General features: G+C 36.3%; 1 protein-coding gene across 9 annotated transcripts in view; it reads right to left on the bottom strand.

The window, feature by feature from the left end:
• Positions 1–545: 545 nt before the first annotated feature.
• The window catches only part of RBM25 (RNA binding motif protein 25), a 45,228-nt gene continuing 24,223 nt past the window's right edge, over positions 546–21,550 (bottom strand). For 7 of the 9 annotated variants that reach the window (XM_059691624.1, XM_059691633.1, XM_059691651.1 and 4 more), the window contains 12 exons: positions 20,360–20,413; positions 20,054–20,137; positions 16,380–16,666; positions 14,621–14,843; positions 14,424–14,513; positions 12,229–12,302; positions 10,803–10,953; positions 7,544–7,868; positions 6,905–7,179; positions 6,486–6,584; positions 4,746–4,793; positions 546–2,102 (listed from right to left, as the gene is read on the bottom strand). In XM_059691624.1, the coding sequence (XP_059547607.1) occupies positions 2,010–2,102; positions 4,746–4,793; positions 6,486–6,584; positions 6,905–7,179; positions 7,544–7,868; positions 10,803–10,953; positions 12,229–12,302; positions 14,424–14,513; positions 14,621–14,843; positions 16,380–16,666; positions 20,054–20,137; positions 20,360–20,413 (1,803 nt within the window). In that variant the 3' untranslated portion in view covers positions 546–2,009. Of the gene's footprint in view, positions 2,103–4,745; positions 4,794–6,485; positions 6,585–6,904; positions 7,180–7,324; positions 7,399–7,543; positions 7,869–10,802; positions 10,954–12,228; positions 12,303–14,423; positions 14,514–14,620; positions 14,844–16,379; positions 16,667–20,053; positions 20,138–20,359; positions 20,414–21,550 lie in introns of those variants that run through there. The other 2 variants (XM_059691650.1, XM_059691661.1) reach the window with 2 other exon arrangements.

Raw genomic sequence — 21,550 nt, forward strand, 5'->3', positions numbered from 1 at the left:
GTGACTGTGATCATTCCTGCTCTGCTGCAGAAATGTTAATGTATGAACTTGGATTCCGAGGCAAATCTCTCTGGAGTTGTTATGCAGTACATGGTATGTGTCCCCAAGGGTTTCAGATATGGGCCTTTTAAGATAAATATAGTGAAAGAGCAAGAGCAAAAGAAGTTAATACCAATGTTGACTAAATAGAACAGCCAATATGATGCCTTAGAAGTGGTAATATGGTAAGAGAAAATAGGCATAATGAAGCTCAAACAAGATGTTAGGCTTAGGGTCAATCTGAGAAAAAGCTAGTAAATGAATTTGTAAATTTCATGTTTCTGAAATTTTCCTTGAGAAACCAGAATTTAAAATATTATAACACTAAAAGGGGATATCTCCATAGACATTTAGATTAATCCAAAATAAGGTAAATGGTCTCTTTGACCTTTAGTTACTAGTAATACTCAAAGAAATCAATTCAACCCATAATTTCAAGTTTCTAATATGCACCACACAATTACATGTCACTTACTTAATAAGACTGAAAGAATGAGTCCCCGAGATCAAATATATACATTTTTAATATCTGAAATATTTACATAAGGGAACCATGTCATGGTTCAATGTTAAGAACAGTGTTTTCAAATGTCCTCTTAAGATGTAAAAAAAAAAAATCTAGTAACTCAGCTCAGTTAGGCTTTATCTTCCTATTCCCAATCTTCATCTGTAAATAAATACTTAGACATGAAATACCTGCACCTACTTTGTATTTAGAACTGTTTAAAACTTATCTTTTCGATTAATTTTGCTCCCTGGTGAAGTTCTGATGTACAATAAAGAAAGCCCCATGTGTGTCTCCAACACCATCAATGTATTTTTAAACTTTGATGAGCAGAGGTAAACAAGGTGTGTGCTTACACACACACAAGCTATAAAGCCTTTACAAAACAAAAAATTAGTGGTAACTGCCTTAAATGATGTACTTTATTCTTAAAAATAAGATGTAAACTTTTATAAAATGCCATGCTGAAATTCTATTGTATTTTGTCAAACTTTCCTAGTCTGAAAAATTGCCTAATTTTATTTTGTTTTTAAAAAGTATTTTTCATTTATGCTTTTTATTTTTTTTTTTTTAAGCAAAGGGGCACACCAAAATTAAACTAAGGACCCATCAGTGCAATCTAAGGATCTGCCTCATTTCTGAACAATGAAATTGGGGGGAGAGAGGGGAACCACTGATTCACACTCCCATAAAAGAAGGGCTGAAGCAGCCAGCTATCAACAGGAAAACCCCATTCTGTTCAACAGACTGTTTCTTGCCGTAAGAGAGTAACATGCTCTGGGAGACTATTAACCTAATTATCCCAGACATTTGGATTGGCACAATACCATGTTTCCTTTACAATTATATTTTTCAATTAGAAAACGTTCAAGGGAGCCCTCCAAAGCAAATTAGGGAAAATACTTTTATATATACATTCACACAAACACATTCATACAGAGATACAGTAGGAATGGATGGTCTCCTAATTTTCACACTCTAATTTTAAATTTCATGCCTTCATGAAAGCCTGCCAATTCTGATCAAGGGGGTATGGGTAATAGATGTGGGCTGGTATTCTTTCTATTAAAATTGTTCATGTTGGTTCCTGTACAGTACAGTTCAATATTAAGTGCAATTCTGCAAAAGAATCGGGGAGTCATTTTAATATTTACAAGGAACAAATCAGCAGAACAAGATTATATCAGATAGGCTGTGTACAGTAGCTGTGGCTTATAAAACATACCAGTAATTTGTACCTGGTGAGTATAAAGAGAACCAAGGTAGGATTCGGATGTCTTTACAACCAAGGGAGTACACAGGGCATCAACAAATTGGAGGACAAAAAAAAAAAAAAAATTCACATTTTCTACATTTAAAAAAAATTACAGATCTCACAAATGTCTTTGAAGACAAAATAATTTTCAAAGTCCTTTGAAGGATGGGAAAGACGATAGCTGAAATGGAACTCTCAATGTACAGAGTTTTACTTCACAAGACCAATTTTCTTGGCTTCTGTTTCATATATCAATAATCTCCACATTTTGACTATAAAAACTTCTGCTTCTTCATCAAGTACCTAGGAGAAAAAAATAAAGAGCAACATATGTAAGATAAGCAATTAGCAACTCCCAACAATAGCGACTGCTATAAAAAGGGCTTTTACCCACTGACAAGCATTTACTTTCAATAAAATGACAAAGGAAATCTGTCTAGTGTGAGAAGTGTAAATTATAAAAATGCAGTCAGCAAACTTCCATGGCTTACTAAATACTGACACCACAGTATTTTCTTGGTGCAACTTTTATTCTAACTTTTATCTTTACAAATAGTACATTTAGGCATGTTTTGAAAAACTATATCCTAAGTAGAGGGTGTGCAAGAGGCAGCTGATGGATGTTTCTCTCTCATCGATGTTTCTAAGTCTCTATGCCTCTCCCTTCTTCTGTGTAAAAAAAATCAATAAAACACATTTTTTTAAAAAAGTGTCCTCAGGTAAGGATTTAAGAGGGGGAAAAAATTACATCACTCTGCCCCAGAAAATCTGTCCCATTGCCATATTAGGCACCCTGCCATCATCTGAACTGATTCACTACTTGTATTCATATATATACATATACATATATATATATATATATTTTTTAATTGATTTCAGAAAAAGAAAGGGAGAGGGATAGAAACACCAATGATGAAAATATTGGGGATCAAGCCAGCAACCACAGCATATGACCCAACCAAGAATCGAACCGTGACCTCCTGGTTCATTGGTCAATGCTCAACAACCACCGGCCAGGCCACTACTTGTATTCTTAAACATTCTTAAACGTTCTACTCTCTGTAACTTTCCAGTTGTTTTATTTCAATACACTTCCCACCAGTCCAGATTCAAACTACCAGCTCTATTCCAATAGTTTTTCCTTTTCCTCCTAGCTTGGGGTTCATAAACCATTCAATCACTCTCTATTACCTTTACCATCAATATACTTCCTCCTCCTTTTTCTCACAAAACCACAATATTAGATAAATGCAATCACTGACTCTACTGTAATATCCAAATTAAATGCAATTAGGAATTTGGTATTTACTTCCAACATTACCTGTCCAAATGACAACACATCCATACAATCTTCAAGTCTCAATTTAGATGGTTAATTCCTGTGATGCTTTCCCTACCTATTCTCAACACCATCAGATGCTCTATATCTCAGGGGTGGGCAAACTTTTTGACTCGAGGGCCACAATGGGTTCTTAAACTGGACCGGAGGACCAGAACAAAAGCATGGATGGAGTGTTTGTGTGAACTAATATAAATTCAAAGTAAACATCATTACGTAAAAGGGTACGGTCTTTTTTTTTTTTTTTAGTTTTATTCATTTCAAATGGGTCGGATCCAGCCCGAGGGCCATAGTTTGCCCACGGCTGCTCTATCTCCTCTGCCCCTTTTTACATATCCCCATCATAGCAAGTATATTACATTATTGGTATACCTGTCTTCCTGATAGTTCAAGGGCAAATGTCCCACCTTATTATGCTTCTAACACATTGCTCTACCAAGTAAGCACTCAATAAATGTACTCTAAAGGTATTAATAGGTGCAGAACTTACACGTATACCCACAAACATGAAAAGTGGAAGAGGGGAGAGACTGGTAAAAAAAGAAAACCAACCCAACTTTCATGTTGTCTAATCATATATTATTGTGGGTGCCTTAATCTTTTAATAAATTCAAATTTTAACTTAGGCTTATAAAGAAATTCTGGACCAACAAAGTTAAAAAAATCAATCAAATACAGAAGTTAATTTGTTCACATAGATTTTTTTAAAATATATTTATTGATTTCAGAGCGGAAGGGAAAGGAAGAGAAAGAAACATCAATGATGAGAAAGAATCATTGATCGGCTGCCTCCTGCACTTCCCCTATTGGGGATCAAGCCCGCAACCCAGGCATGTGCCCATGACCAAAATCAAACCCAGGACTCTTCAGTCCACAGGCCCATGCTCTATCCAATGAGCCAAACCGGCTAGGGCTGTTCACATAGATATTAATTAAAATATTAATAACAGCCTTAGCCATGTAGCTCAGTTGGTTAGCGTATCATCTCAATACACCAAAGGCTATAGGTTCGATCAGGGCACATACAAGAATCAATCAATGAATGCATATATAAGTGGAACAAGTCAATGTCTCTCTCTCTCTCAAATGAATAAATTAAAAAATGTATTAATAGCCGAAGCCGGTTTGGCTCAGTGGATAGAGCGTCGGCCTGCGGACTGAAGGGTCCCAGGTTTGATTCCGGTCAAGGGCATGTACCTGGGTTGCGGGCATATCCCCAGTGGGAGATGTGCAGGAGGCAGCTGATCGATGTTTCTCTCTCATCGATGTTTCTGACTCTCTATTTCTCTCCCTTCCTCTCTGTAAAAAAAATCAATAAAATATATTTTTTAAAAAAAATGTATTAATAAGCCCAGCCGGTGTGGCTTGGTGCTTGAGTGTTGGCCCATGAACCAAGAGATCACAGATTGATTCCAGGTTAGGGCACATGCCTGGGCTTCAGGCTACATCCCCAGTAGGTGGCATACAGGAGGCAGCCGATCAATGTTTCTCTCTCAGGGATGTTTCTACCTCTGTCTCCACTTCTCTCTCTAAAATCAATGAAAGTGTATTTTAAAACATAAATACATAAAAAAAAATGTATTAATAACACTGAATTTCTAACTTACCATGGCAACATCATCTAAAATGCTCTGAGGTGAACTATGAGCCATAACCTAAAAGAAATAAAAAATTATAATTTTGAAAAATAAATGAAAACCTATCAACCAACCAAAAAAGCAAGAGAGTCAAGTAATTTTAAGATACTTTCAAACTAGTATGGGAATTTCTTGTGGATGAAGAATCTTTGTATAAATTCCTTAATTCCCCAATCCCACTCTCTGGAATGGAAATTTGACACCATAACTTGGGCCCTTAATCTCTATAGTATCTGTCTTCTAATTCAAATCCAGTCTTACAAGTTTTAATGCTACAATAATAACTGTAAAAGGCAACCTAAATCTGCTACACCTAATGTTAAAATAGGGAGAAAAATAGCATTTTCTTAAATGTAATTAGTTATTAGTTATTCCTTTATAGAAATATGGTACTTCTACTGTGATGTCTTAGGGGATACTTGTAACTTACACTTTTCTAAGGTTATTGGGGGGTTTCAAGAAGATTGGGGGAGTTTAAAGAGGATATCCACCACATAGTAATCAATCAATAAATTCTAGAGGCCCAGTGCATGAAATTCATGGACAGGTGGGGACCCTAGGCCTTGCCAGGGATCAGGATCCATCGGGGCCAGGCCAATCGATTGGGGTCTGCCGGCCGGGGATAAGAACGGGGGGGGGGGGGGGGGGGGGGACTGCAGGAGTTGGACATTGGCTCCAGGAGGGAGCCAGTCCTCGGCCTCCCTGGGAAAGGGGCCGCCCACGAGGCAACGGTCACCAGGCTGGGCACAGAAAGAACGTACACTGGACGCCGCCATCCCAGTTCCCCGCCTCCCCCCTCCTCCTTCCCTCACTGCAATGGCCTGGCGGGGGGTGGGGGTGGGGGACGGACGGGGGGACGACAAGATGTGGGAGGTTGGCAGCTGGCCCCAAAGAAGGAGCCAGCTCTTGGCCCCCCTGGGAAAGGGGCCATGTCCACCACCACCCACACCCGGTTCCCTGTCCCAGCCCAGGGTTCAAAGGCCTCAGCGGGGTCAGGAGGCAACAGTCACCGGGCCAGGCGCAAAAGGAACAAATGCCAGACACCAATCCCCGCCATCAGCACCCCCCCACCTCCTCTTTCCCTCGCCACCATGCTGCCACCAGGGCCTGCCAGCCGTTGGGGGGTGGGGGGGGGTTGTGTGTGTGGACTCGGCGACAAGGGGAGGGACTGCGTGAGGTTGGCTGGCCAGGGGAGACTGGCTGTGGGCACCTCCTGCATTAAGAGTCTGCCCCCTGGTGGTCAGTGCGCAACACAGTGACCAGTCGTTCCTGTCATAATGGTCACTTACGCTTTTATATATATAGATTATGCTCTGATGAAAACTATTTTGCTCCTCCTCCAAAGGATGGATGACTGACAAAGAAACTGATAAGACAAGCTATAAACTATCTCCACAACACCTCAACTGTACTTCAATACCATTCTAACCATTAATATAAGAAAGGGGTGGGGCAAGGCATTCTCAGGGGGCAGGGAGAGAGCAAAATTGGCAGCAGCCAGCAATTCCATCCTCTTTGCCCCTTTGAAATGAAAGCATGCAGCCTAGGGGTCTGAAATAGGGTGGAGGGATTCATTTAAGTAGCCAAGAATCTCTTAACTGAAACTAAACTATCATGGACTTAACCCTACAAGATATTATATTTTCGAAAATGTCCAACATTTTAAAGTATGAAACAAATGTTGTGGATGAAGAGAGGAAAAAGACTAACCTTAGAACAAACAAAATCAACTAATGTAGCTTCTTCTTCACCTATGTATTCTATAATTTTCTTATTAATCCAAGGTCTAATTCGTCGTTCCATCAATATCTGAAAAATAAAGTACAGTTACTAAAGTAAAGAAAAATTTTATTACACTTAAAAAAAAGTCTACGAACTTGTGCTTTTTTCATAACATTAAAATATAATGTTTCACACTAGGAGAGATATATGTCAAGATATATTTACTTCTAATTTATGAAGACTTCAAGTACCACCACTAATTTCCCCAATAATCTACTAAATTCTCAGCAATGTCAAGATTCCAGCTACATTATCATCACTACTTGTCATTAATGGCATCAACTGAATTTGTATGCTATATTCGAAACTACTTAGGATAAAATGGTGAAATACAATTTACTACTCACAGAGTCCACAATAGACCAATCCAGGGGATAAGCAAAAAGCTCAGGTTTGGCTGTAGGGATTTTCTCAATGAGACTCTTAATGTGTTTGCGCTTTTCTTCAGTGTTTACGGTGCCTTTGGCAGCATTTTTATCATCTTCACCATAATCCAAGGGAACCAGTTTCCTTTTTCGGGGTACATCATCACTGTCTTCATCCTCAAATTTGTTAAAGACACTATCTACAGGGAGTTTCTTTCTCTTCACAGAATTAGGTTGACCAGGACTATTGGAAGCACCTATAGTAAAAACACTCTATTAGCATATGACTTTATTTTGAAATGTTACATTTTATAACCCACCATCCCCTCAAAAACAGTGCAAAATATAATTTCACAAGTCTCAGAGAAAGATCCCAACTGTAAAAAATAACTCACTACTCACAAGTGCTAGAAAATTTAACTTTTCATTTCTTCTCAGAACTCGAGGCAGCTGCAGATATAGGAGCACTAGTAGAACTATGAAAACAATAGTGAGCTAGAAAGGCATTTTTGAATTTTTTCTATCTACCTACCAAGCAGCACATACTTATTTTTCCTTAAGGCAAAATTCAGGAGTTTGCAGAGGGAAAAATAAAGACAAAGGAAATAAATGCTAACATACCCAGTTTAAGACTCAGTCCTATTTTTGGCCTATGCTCCTCGGGTTGTTGTTGATCTGGCGAATTTTCATGAGGAATAATAATACCACAGGGAGACTCATCCCCAGGAGTGTTGGGGGTTGCATTGCCACTGGCAGAGGAAACAGATGGGGCAGAACTGATGGGCCTCAGAGTTGGTTTAAGACAGGGCTTCTGCTCTGGCTCTTCTTCCTCTTCAACAGGTTCCTCTCGTTTTTCTTCTTTTTCTTGCTTTTCTTCTTCCTCTTCCTCTGATTCTGGTTCTTGCTTTATTTGTGGTTGTCTGCGCCTCTCAGCCTCTTGTTCCATCTAAAAGAAAAAAATAATCTAACTCAGACCACAACTATACTCAATTCAATTGGCTTTTTGTTTTGTATCTATACTGATAAAAGCATAATATGCTAATTTGACCGGATGTCCTTCCAGACAAAGCCACAGTGGGGAGTGATGAAGCAGAGGTGGCAGAGACACACACCCCCCACACCCCCAGCCCCGGCCGTGGCAGCAGTGGGGGCCAGGGCCCAGGCCCTTGCATGAATTTCGTGCATCAGGCCTCTAGTTATCTTTATAGAAATCTCTTTTTTTTTTTCATTAGGAATAGTGAAAAACATTGCTCACTTCTATAATCAGAAAGCTAAGTTAATCTGTAAAGTAGATGAGATACTTCGAAAATTTAAAAAAAGATTTTACAAATATTATTATTCTTCAGTGGTGTTATATAAAACTTCAGATTAACAAAGGTAAATACATAATAAATAGCTGACTAATTCAAAATGAAAAGTATGTTTTTATAATTTCATTAAGGACATTATAACCAGAGTCATGGCTGGGTGACTCAATTGGCTGGAGTGTCATCCCATACACCAAAAAGATTGCCAGTTCAATTCCTGGACAGGGCACCTAACTAGGTTGCGGGTTGAATCCCCATTCAGGGTGGACGCAGGAGGCACCCAACTGATTTGATGTTTCTCTCTCTCTCTCTCTCTCTCTCTCTCTCTCTCTCAAAAAACAAAAACAAAAACAAAACAATCAATAAAAATGTGTCCTTGGGTAAAGATTAAAAAAAGAAAAATAAACTATAGCCAGAAGTTTTAGTTGTTTTTTTTTTTTTTTATAAATGTATTGATTTTTTACAGAGAGGAAGGGAGAGGGAGGAGAGATAGAAACATCAATGATGGGGGGAGGGGGGGGAGGGGAGGGGAGGAAGATCAATGATGAGAGAGAACCACTGACTAGCTGCCTCCTGCACAACCTCTATTGGGGATTGAGCCTGCAACCCAGGTATGTGCCCTGACCGGGAATCCAACCATGACCTCCTGGCACTCAATCTAGAGCCACATCAGCCGGGTCACAATTATTTCTTCTTTCTAGTTAATGACTAAGGGTAGTAGCCACTTATGAATTCACAAACAAAAGAAACAGAGCAATGGAAAGAATTTAGGACTCTTAAGGCCTATAACAATATGAACATTCCCCCTGAAATTATGAAAGATAATAAAAAATAATCATGAGAGCCCTGGCCGGCTTGGCTTGGTGGATAGAGCCTCAGCCTGGGGACTGAAGGGTCCCGGGTTTGATTCCGGCCAGGGGCACATGCCTGGGTTGCGGGCTCGATCCCCAGTGGGGGCGTGCGGGAGGCAGCCTATCGGTGATTCTCTCTCATCATTGATGTTTCTATCTCTCTCTCCTCCCTTCCTCTCTGAAATCAATAAAGAAATATATAAAAAATAAAAATAAAAAATAATCATGAGAGCATTACAAACTTTTGGATGAATAGATCAATATTTTAAGCATGAAACAAAAATAGAAAATAAAAATATATCTAAGAAAACATTAAAATTAAAATTCATTGGTGGACACAGAATTAAAAAATAAAATCATCACAACCTAAATGTTACAAGACGAACAATATGCCACAATAGTGAAAGTATAAAAAAAGGCATAATGGCTATCAATTGGTAAAATTCTGGGTGGAAGATTACACCGGACTTAAAAGCACCAAAAAACAGCATGTAAATGATAATCCCACTTATAAAACTTATGTCTGAGTGGAGTATATGTGACCTGTGTGGTAACATTTAAAAAGTAACTACTCATCTATAATGATTATAAATGGCTAATAGAAATCAGGTGGTCTTTAATCTCATTATTGTGTTCTATGTTGTCTAAGCTTTCTATTTACTCATATAAGCACTTTATCAACAGAAAAAAGAACACTATTTCATTTTGAAAAATAAAAGGGACATGTAAGACATAGTTTCCGTTAATAAATAACATGCAACAGATTTTAAAAACTTTGTATGACACACTCAATTCCTAATCAGCATGGGGTATGCCATGTCCTATGACAGTCTTTTCCTTTTAAATGACAAACTGTTAATAAAAAAAAAAACATTTTTATTTTGGAAACAAAATATTTAGGGTGATAGTGACAGAAGAAACTTAAACCACAAAAGCACACTGTAAAAAGAGGTTTCTAGCTAAGTGTCATTAAAAGACACTCATTTAACATAATACCTCATAGAAATAAATGAATAAAACATCTGAAAGATTTTTAGAATGAGCCAATACTGAATATTTGTGCAATAATAGAAAGAAAAAGTAGTAATAACCTCCCCAAAATAACAAGACTCATGGTACCTAAAAGTACCTTCCCTTATAAACTAAACCACATCATAGTCGGCTTAAGATGACATGCTACCAATTGTCACCCCAACAAATTTAATAAAACAAAAAATTTTTTTAAAAAGGCCCAGCCAGCATTGCTTAGTGGTTGAGCATCAACCTATGAATGAGGAGATCATGGTTCAATTCCCAGACAGGGCACATGCCTGGGTTGCAGGCTCAATCCCCAGTGTGGGGAATGCAAGAGGCAGCCAATCAATGATTCTCTCTCATCACTGATGTTTCTGCCTCCCTCTCCTTCCTCTCTGAAATCAATAAAAACATATATTTTTTAAAAAGATGACTTCATGCCGAAACCGGTTTGGCTCAGTGGATAGAGCGTCGGCCTGCAGACTGAAGGGTCCCAAGTTTGATTCCGGTCAAGGGCATGTACCTGGGTTGTGGGCACATCCCCAGTAGGAGGTGTGCAGGGGGCAGCTGATCGATGTTTCTCTCTCATCGATGTTTCTAACTCTCTCTCTCTCTCCCTTCCTCTCTGTAAAAAAATCAATAAAATATATTTTTTAAAAAAAAGATGACTTCATGATCTTAAAATATTGTTATGTGATAGTAACTCACCCTCTGAAGCTCTGCATCTGGATCCGGATGCCCTTCTGCCAGAAGTCGCTGCCTGATTTCCTCTAGCTCTTCCTTCTCTCTTTTCCTATCCCGTTCATCTGCTTCCATTTCCTTTTCCCTGTCACGCAATCTTTTCTGAAGAGCACTTCCTCTGCAAAAGAAATCATAACAGTTCTTATTTAATACTCAGACCATCAATTATTGCACATGATGTCTCCAAAAGCACTTTCTTTCAATACTAAAACTGCATTCTAGAAGACTGAAGACCCTTAATGTTCTGTATCTGCAGACATTGTGATCTCTATATGTTACTATTTAATAAGTGAGCACTGTCTTGTCACTTATAACCATGCCTCATTGTTGTCATTCTAAATAAGTTTCTAAATCAAGCAGAAAAGTAGCTTTCAGAGAAAAAGAATGTTCTCATTTTGTGCCTATTCCACAGGGGAACCCCAACACATAACCTATGTTTGCTTGGATGCTAAGCTGTGAAAAATTAACACAAGAAGTAATAATAACAGATCTGTATCTTCAATTAAAATAAATGATTTCCCTGCGGAAAAAAGTACTAGTAGTAGTGCAGAATCAATAGAAAGCAGAGGTTCTCTCCATATAGCACTTTATTATACCTCAGAATGTTGAAATTATACACTGCTATTTTATGATTCAAAAATTTCACTTTTTTGCATTTTCCAAAAAATCAAATTCTTGAAATTCTATTTAATTTGCTAATTCTGATGTTTTAGCGCCTGAATATTAAGCTTACCTACATATTAAATGCCTTTACTACATGCCTGGATCATGTGAAGCACATGAGAGATTTTTCAAAAATAAAAATATTGACCCCTATCTTCAGGGAAATTATAGTCTGGAGTACACAGAGCCAAACAAAACCAATTTTACCACTATGCCATAAGTGCTAGAATGAAAGTAGTTCAGACACACTGTGGAAAACAAAGAGAAGAGGGAAGGCAAAGGATTCACCAACTCTCACTTCACAATAATATATCAATTGGTTGGGAGAGGAGGATGGAAGGGTAGTTCAGATTACTGTGTGGCATTCTTTAAATCCTTGAAGAAAATAATTTCTAGACCACTCCAGACAGTCATAAAGATCAATTATAACTTGCTATAAAAATTGAACCTCTTTAAAATACATGAAGAAAAACTTGTAATACTATATTATCCCCCTCCCTGCCCCCTGCCAAAGACACATAGAAATGTCAATCCTTTGCGAACAGTGCTTTCCCCCACTACCCAAACACCCCCTCCAGAATAGCATATCAGCTATGGGTGTGATTACAAGAGGGAACATGAAGATTTTGTTCTTTATTCCGCTGAGTGAACTTGCACTCTCTGGTAGACAAGGGGAAAATATGCCTAATGAAATGCTAAAGTATGAGTTCATAAAACAAGGCTTCTTTACCTGTAATATTTGGGATCATCTCTATCATCATCATAATCTTCTAAGAATTCTTTTAGTCGTTTAGCTTCTTTTGCCTAGAAAGGACAGAGTGTGCAAAATTAACATAAAGTCATTTAAGTTACACCCTCCCCCTTTCTTGGGAACAGATTTTCTTTCCATACCATTTGAACTTTGTAATTCTCATATACTTCATATGTTAAATGTAAATAACAGTATATGTCTTTTGTCTTTTACTCATAAGACAAGTCAGAATTAGGACTTATCTATAAAATAAAAACCACAGATAGTATGCTATAATAAATTTGTTCCCTGAATATAATCTTCAAAGTACAGTAATTAACTTCTAATTAATGAAACCTAAGCATATCAGTAAACAAAACTGAAAGTTATCTTACTGAATTTGTTAACTGAACAAAAATATTTTACACATTTTCATTTGTAAATGATACTATAAGTACTTTTTGTGAAATGCAGGATTAAAAATTTAAATCATGTTCATGCATCAATTCAAAGGTAATGCCTATCTCACTTTGAGTACACAAACCTCTTATTCCTACTTTTGGAATTTCAAATATACAACAAATATTATATTTAATAGCAGTTAAACCTAACAATTATATATGTATACATATATAATCTATATTATTATATCAACTACAAAGCAGCATAACGGTAGGTTTCTGACTGCAGTAAAATTTTAACCACTTCAACCAGTTCAAATGTTACCTCTCTATAAAGACTTCCCCAATCTAATCATTTATCCATGACCAGCTCCTCCCCCAGTCTCTCTCTGTACTCCAAAAATACTGTGAACACACCTTTACCATCTTAAACACTCTCACACATGCTATACTAAGTACCTTATCTCCCTGACAATATTACCCACTTATTTCAAAATTAGAAGCATTGTTTATTCTTGTATGCCCAGTACTTAGCACAAGGCTGGGATATAATGTACACTCAAAATTTGTCAAATGAATAAAAGTAGATTATCAAGTAGCAATGACAATACAAATATTTAAATAAAACACAGGAGGGCCCACAAGGTAAATACTAAAACAAACGTAAGTTATCACTCCATAAGAAACTTCCATTTTTTACATCGGATATTTCTGTTACTGGAACATTTTTATAATAAGCAAATAACTGCTAAGTTTCCAAATAAAAAATTAATAGGAAATGTTTTTCTAGAAAGATAGGTTTCAGATTTGCTTATAGGAAGCAAAAGTCACTTTAAACCTATTCCACAATTATTTCTTCAAATAATTATGTCTTTTACTATATTATTCTCTTCCTACTTTCTAACCTAGGGATGAAAAAGAAATTCTAGAACGGGAGCTACAATCCAGGGAAATACGAAGTATTTTAAATAATTCTATGACATTAGTGGATGTACTATTCAGAACACCCATACTATCTAGCTAGTTGCTGCATGCACCCTTTTGGTTACTTACAAAAATTCCCTCTATGTCTCATGTTCAAAACTATTTGAAGAAGATTCCTAACTTCAGTGAAGTTTTTGGAAGAATAATCTCCAAACTGGAGATAAAGAAACTTTCATGAAATTCTGGCAAAGACAGAACACATGGAACAAACTACTGAAGCAAATACTATGATAAAATATATTTTTGACATTTTACTTAGTAACAACCTAAACCAATTGTTCACTGTTACAGTTTATCAAACAAAGCAAATGTGAAAAAAAAGACGTATTTTTTATGATTACGTATTATATAGTCAAAAGAATAAGTAGTAACCAAAGGAAAACCTATAATCCATAAATGTTATATAAAGACAATTTTGACTTATAAAACCAGAAGACTTCTCAGGACACTCTCATCCATCCCAATGTACCAACCAATATAGAATATCAAAGCTTCTTCTTCAAATTCAAAAATGTTGCAGATTCTTAATCAAAGAACGTTCTATAAATTCTCATTTTATGTATTACTCTATGACAGATTTACTTTGAAAGAATGCCAAAAGATAATTTGGTACAGATAACAAAAATGTGAAAAATAGAAGGAAAAAAAGATTTTGGTGTACTGAAAATGTCTCAAGGTTATTTGAAATATATAAAAATAATAATATGCTGGGAACTTGTACAATTTAATTATAAAGTTATTTCTAGTTAACAGAAAAGATTTGACCTCATTTATATCTGAAAATCACTTATTTTTAAACTAGATTATTACCATTTCTCTTCTCCTTTCCTCTTCTCTTTCAGCCTCTTTCTCATACTCCCGGGTTTTCTTCCGTTCTCTGATTTCCCAATTCTTAAGGCGCTAAAAACGAAATTGTCAGAGCTTTAAAAATATACACAGGGTTCTAAAATTTTTGCATAAGCTACTAAGTACCCAACTTTACCAATATAAGCATTTCCTCAATTTACCTCTTGATAAGCAGCTTCTTTCTCCCGGAGTTTTCTTTCAAGTTTTCTTCGTTCATACGCATCTTCTTCATCCTCTTCTCGATCCCTCTTCTTGTCTTTTTCTCTTTCTCGCTCCCGTTCCCTTTCACGCTCTCTTTCTCGTTCACGCTCTCTTTCTCGTTCACGTTCTCTCTCTCTCTCTCTTTCCCGCTCCCGCTCCCTTTCACGATCTCTGCTCTTTTCTCTACATAAAAAAAAAGATTTTTAAAATTGTCATTCTTTTTGTTTTCCTTTAAAAACCAAGGTAGAGAACAACATAGATTATGAAATAGACAAGCCAGAATTGAGCATTTCATTTCTGCAAAACTGTAAACTCCTCTATATTCATCAGAGGCACAGAATATAATTCTAGCCCCAAATTCTGAATTCAGTGTTAATGCATATTGGTATCTCAGAAAATAAACCAAGAAACCCTGGAAATAACAAATACAAAGGGCTTCCCTAGCTGATTTGGCTCAGTGGATAGACTGTCAGTCTGCAGGCTGAGGGTTCTGGGTTCAATTCTGGTCAAGAGCACATGCCCGGGTTGCAGCCTCAATCTCCAATAGGTGGCATGCCAGAGGCAGGAGATCAATGATTCTCTCTCATCATTGATGTTTCTCTCTCTCTCCTTCTCCCTTCCTCTCTGAAATCAATAAAAATATATTTTTTTAAAAAGAAAAGAAAAATAGAAAAGGCTAATGAACATATTAAAAAATAGTTTATTTCACTAGTGGTCAAGGAATGAAGGTGATAAAGGGTGCGGAGAAAAGAGCATTTTGTCATGTTACACGGATAAATTACAACTATAGGAGCAATGAAAAGTTCTCAAATATTTAATTTGAAACAATAAAACCAAATTGCAGTATATGATATAATGCCATGACTCTAAATACAAATATATAGTATATATGAAATATACTGTTTTGTAGTGTAAGTATAAAGACCCTATTTTATATATGTAAAATTCTCAATAATAGTCAAAAGGATACTGGTTATTCCAGGGGAGATGGAAAAGAAGAATTTTAATGCCCACTAAAGATTAAGAGCACTAAGCTTCCAGTTCCAATAACTGATTAACTGACTTAAAGGGAACCTCCCTTCAGCTACAATCAGATGGAAAATCTGCAAGTCAAAAATGTGTATTTGAAAACTAGCTTGAAAAAAAAAAAGATGTGTTTTTCTCTCTTCTCTCCTTCTACTCTCCCTTTTCCTCTTCCTTCCTTGGCTCATTTTTGCTCCCTCATTCCTAAAGAATTTGAGATCAATCAACTGAAATCAATATAATTAAGAAAAATTTCCAAATAAAACAGAAAGATGAGATTACTAGGACTTATAAGAGAGTAAATCTAGAGTTTGGGAGGTGAGTAATGGGCGTGCAGTGGGCTAGAGGACCAAATCGACACCATTGGCTAAAACTAGAACTGACTTCCCAGTATAATGGACCTCAATGAAACGGTGACTAGAAGAAAAAGGCCACCGGCCCAAAAAGACAACAGAATTCTGTCTGCCCAGGGCATTGGATGGACAGTTGATATATTCTGGGTCTGTAAAAACTGGCTTAAGACAGAAAGTAATCCTAAAATTAAAATTGTTATTTTCACCAATGTTTTACAAAAAGCCAGGCATGCTCTGTGGCTAAGGAAGTCCTCATCACATAAATGTTAAGTCGTCCTACAGAGTGCTAACCTGCAGTTCAATTAAAGCTATCATGAAAACAATAACTTCTATAAAGCCTTACCTTGATCGACTCCGATCCTTATTCCGATCTGAACTCCTTTCCCGATCGCGGTCACGATCTCTCTCCCGATCACGATCCCGATCTCTCTCCTTTGTCCGGTCACGATCCCTATCCCGTTCTCGTTCCCGCTCCCGTTCCTTCTCCTTTTCTCGTTCACGTTCTCTTTCCCTTTCTCGTTCTCGTTCTCGCCTTTCTCGTTCCCTTTCACGCTCCCTCTCTCTTTCTCTCCGTTCTTTCTCAATTTCCTGTCTTTCTTTTTCTTTTTTGCCTTTCTCTTCTTCCAGTTTCTAGAAACCAATAAAAGTACTTTTAGAGTTAATCTGTAGTTCCAGTATTCAGATTTTTCCCAGCACAATGCCCAATATTAACAACAACAATAAAAAAAAAAACCACTGGTACTTTGCTATTAAATATTTGTGGTTTTACTTGACAAATTAAATTGAAGCAATCACAAGACTAGATAGATTTCGTGCAAAACCATATACTCTACACAGACCAGGAATCTCCAATCTTGGATGCTGGGAGATTGTGTCAAGTGTGGCTAGCCACTCAATGATTATATAACTAAAATGATCATGAAGAATGTGTTGGTTCATAGAGTTCTAAAAAGACAATCAGTTAGCAAAAATGTGATTCTTCCCATTATAAATTTCTGTAAATCAGTGGGATTATGGATACTAATTTCAAACCACGACTTCCCACTACCTAAAGGTTGTGATTTAGGGTTTTAAAAAGGAGGTGGAGAAGAAGAGTCAGGTCACTGTAACGCAACTAAATAGTATGTCTTCTAGTATGCCCACCCTCCAAAAGGCAAGGTAAATTCAACCAAGATCTGCCTCACTATCTGTGGAAACATTTACTCCCACCATTACAAGATGGACAGCCCACCAAATTCAAGTTTGAAAAATCACTCACTTCAAGCAAAAATTTTAACTTAACTGTCAAAGCAACATATTTGTGCCCATTATGCCTATAAGACAATAAAAATATATCAACAGTGATAAATCCATCCTGGGAAGGAATGATTGTGTATTAACTTACAGATGCTGTGTTAGGACATGGATCGCCAACACTGGATTAACCTTGCCTACAAGCTATGTTTCTGGGAGGAAGAGCAAGTACATGGTTCACAAATAAACCAAATTAACAAAGTCAGACCAAGTTTGTACCCTCACAAGATTACCAGTGCACCACACGGTTTCTATACAAACTCAGAAGAAGAAAAAATACCCCAAACAGGAAAAACAAAACAAAAACAACACATTTATCTCTTTGGTTCCATGTTTAGAGTCACTGAAATGAAATTTACACTGTAACAATAAAATGTTCATTTTTTCTTTTCTCAGTCATGTAAAGCATTTAAAACAACTTTAAAAAGCGATCTTACCTTTTATACTCTTTTTCTCTCGCTCATGGATCAGAGAACTGATAGGATTATGAAAGAAAAGCTAATGCATGAAAAATCAATATATTCAGCTGCTGTGCCAGTCTGTACCAAAGTAGAATGCAGGCAAGCTAATACTGAATACATTGAAATTACAAAGGAAAGAGAAAAAGAAATGGTAGAAAGAGGACAGAAACTAAAGGCTATTTAAAGGGGCAATTCTAATTTTTCAAACAGTAATAATGAATTACAAAAATTTAAATTGTAAAATGAGGCTAGACTACATAACACTTACCTCAGTGTCATACACTTATAAAGAAATTTGTTTATTTCTGAGATAAATACTTACAGACTTTAGCTGTTCCAATAATTTCTTTTGTAGAATTCCTCAAATTTTTTACTCTTGTTTATTCACTGCACTACTTATTTCTTAGGTGTATAGTTTCACTTATGTAAGTAATAATTTGTTTCAGAACTCATTCAAAGTTTTTGTTCTAAGTAAATGAAAAAGTGAGTGAATCTGGTCCATACTAAATGCATTTCTAAAAGATTATATATGTGGTAAATAGATACACACACATATATGCATTTTAAGACAAAGACTGAAAAAAGAGGAAATGGAGACTAAAATGGTATGAGTAATGAAATAATGAAAAAGAATAGAAAGAAATCATAAATCTTACCTTATTCTCTCTTCAGACTCGTCAGTGCTGTAAATGGACGCCCCCTGCCACGCTGATACCCTGACAGTCTGTGGTTATTTAGTAAACTCATACCAAAACATGCAAAGGTTCACTGAGCTCATTTTTTGTTACTCAAGTTTTAAACATTTCCTTTAACCATCCACCCAATAACAAGAACAGTTTTTCATTTTGACCTTTTTATTAAAGCACATTTTGGAAATTCAAAACATTCCCCCGCCCACCCTACAGTGAAATAAGTCTAAGGAAGTCAAATGCCTGACAGCTTCTCAAACTCTGAAGCAAATATCTTGAAATAATTTTTTAAAAACACGATTCTGTCATACTTTACCAATGACATGACCGGGTTTAACAAATAACAAAAAGGGGGTAAACCACACACACAACTGTATACTGTTTTCAAGGTTACTCAGACTCTGAGTTTGAAAATAAACATAACCAAAAGTATTCCTCTAAAATGACTTCCCACAGGCTATCCCTTTAACTAAAAATTAAGCTGAGGGAACTGCATTTGTACTTTTATTCATATTTAATTCCTGAAAAAGCACTGTGTATGTGAACTAGGGTTGGGCATGGATAGTAAGTGTTCAGCAGCATTAATTCAATGGCATTAATTGTCAACTTGGAATTTTAAAAGCAGTAAGAAAAAATAAGATTAAATAAAAGAAAAAACAAATTCAACTTTTCACTGAGTTAAAAGTCACTCAGTCTTATGTGGAAGAACCAGTAATACCTTACTATCTTTAACATCAAAATATATTTCATGCAGTGTTTGCATTTTACTGTCCAAAAGCATCAACTTCAACATCAGCGAACATTCACAGATGCACTGTCATTGAGAGAAGCTTTCAATAGGCAAAACTCGTGAGATTTACTACACACAAATACCCATTTCCAAGCCAGTTACCCCTTTGCATATTTTTCTGAGGGGGCATCCATAAATATAATAAAAAACAGAAGCTCATACTTACATCCTATTCCTTGTTACTTTCCAAGCTGAGTGTTTCATCTTGCATTAGTCACCATATGATCTCTATCATAATGGTGGGGGTCAATGAATAGATTAGCTTTATGGGCATTTACAGTTCTTCCATGCATCTAAAATTTGGTAAGTCTGGTAATCACTGACCTACTTTTTAAAATCTCCCCTTCTCAAATTATATCTACACAAATATAAATCTTAATTTTTAACCTCAGCTCTAAAGAAAAGGTTTTCCTAAGGTTAAGTTAAATAAATGCCCCCAGAAATACACTACAGTGTATGTTATCCTGTCCCCTTGAATCTAGTTTAAATCTGACCTTGATGTTTATGTTGAAACCTAAAAATAAAATTAGCTTTTATTCATATTAAAGTGAGATGACTGCAGAGTAGTCAGTAACTAAAAAAAAAAAAAAAAAATTTAAATATAATATGTCAAGGTCCACTTTAATATGATATTGGTCTTGTTTGTTTCTATCTAAATATCAATTAAACCTATAAAAAGCATTTAAATTTATATCCTAATGTAAGGTTGATTTTTTTTGTCTGTTCGCTTTGGATTCTGTAAAAAGTCTAGATTGATATCAAGTGAAAAAAACAAGAATACTACCTTGTGTGTATCTCTGAATTTGCTGATCTCTCGGGATATCAGGTCTCTTTTGTCTTCTTCCATTTCTATAGCATTTATATCTTCCTAAAAGACAGGGGACAGGAGGGAATGCATAAAGATCAATCTAATAAAAAGCAAAGGTTAGATATTCTGTACAAGTCTTACAAAAGATAAAATAAATAAAAAGAACTTATATAGTAACAAATGTAATGATTTAAGTTAGTGAAAATTCTGGTAGACAAGAATTACAAATCTGACAATCAGCAGTGAACATATTTATTGTCAAAGCCTTCAATGTAAACAAACCTTAGTGATGAGTGGATACGGGATCAGAGGTGCCACTGGAAATCTGCGGAAAATCTGCAAAACAATCCACAAAGATTTTTTTTAAAAAACACAAGAGTTCACATTAACCTGCAAAACAATGCTATTTCATACTATAAGCAATGCTTCTGGGACATTTTCTTGATTTCAAATTACTTGATAATAAAAATATTTCACTCCTCTCCCATTACCTCCTCTCCCTCCAACTTCCCTAAGCAACAGAATAAGGAGGGTCTCATACTAGTGGGCTTTTTTCTTGACCCAGATATAGGAAACAATCATACCAATAAAATGTATCCATAATTCCTGCCGTAGAGCAGGATTTCTTTGATCCACTGTTCCCAATACATATCCAACATATATGTCTAGTTACTTTCTCCTTTCCCATTAACCTCAATTACTCTGTACCTGACTAACTCTACCAATTATCATTCCCAACTATCGGCATTTCATCAGACAGGTATTTATGACCATGTGAGGAAGAATGAGACAAGTAATAAAAATGTATTTGGCCACAAACAAAATCGAAGCTGGCCTAATAAGGCAATGAAATCCTAAATGATATGAACCTTGATATTAAATTATAATATGTTCCATGTTACTTTTTCAGGTATATGCAATCCATGCATATAAAATAATTCTGATATTTTTAAAGAACACTCCCCATAATTCCTCTTAGTTTATTCGAAAGAAATTAGTATAAGAAAGCCAGACATTTTCTTTCAACCTGGACTCCCTAACGTTCAGTTAGCTTGGTCAGACAGAGTGGTTATAATATTAATACACTGCAGAAGAGTATGTTATCTTGTGCTGCTCTTTCACAGTCTTCCAGCTAGAATTTGAACAGCATTACTGTCCATGGAGGGGAATGAGACATGGTTATAGGAGACACAGCTAAAAATTGAAGAATGGGTAAAAATCTTCAGTGAAGGATACCGGCATCCTGCCTGGAGCAGAGACTGAACGATAATTAGGTAAAACAAGGCCAGTCCTTCATAGCCAAAAACATTTTACTATAACCCTTAATATAAGTACCTACAATTCATCACTGAAGGTGGTTTTTGCCTTACTGAATTTGAATCCACAGCTAAGTACAAGCTTCAATGCCAGTGCATTTTAAACACAGTAAACAGAAATGTTTTGGTAAAAATATTAGGAGTTAATTGGTAGAAC

Source organism: Myotis daubentonii, chromosome 1 (assembly GCF_963259705.1).
Source record: "Myotis daubentonii chromosome 1, mMyoDau2.1, whole genome shotgun sequence".
NCBI lineage: Eukaryota > Metazoa > Chordata > Mammalia > Chiroptera > Vespertilionidae > Myotis > Myotis daubentonii.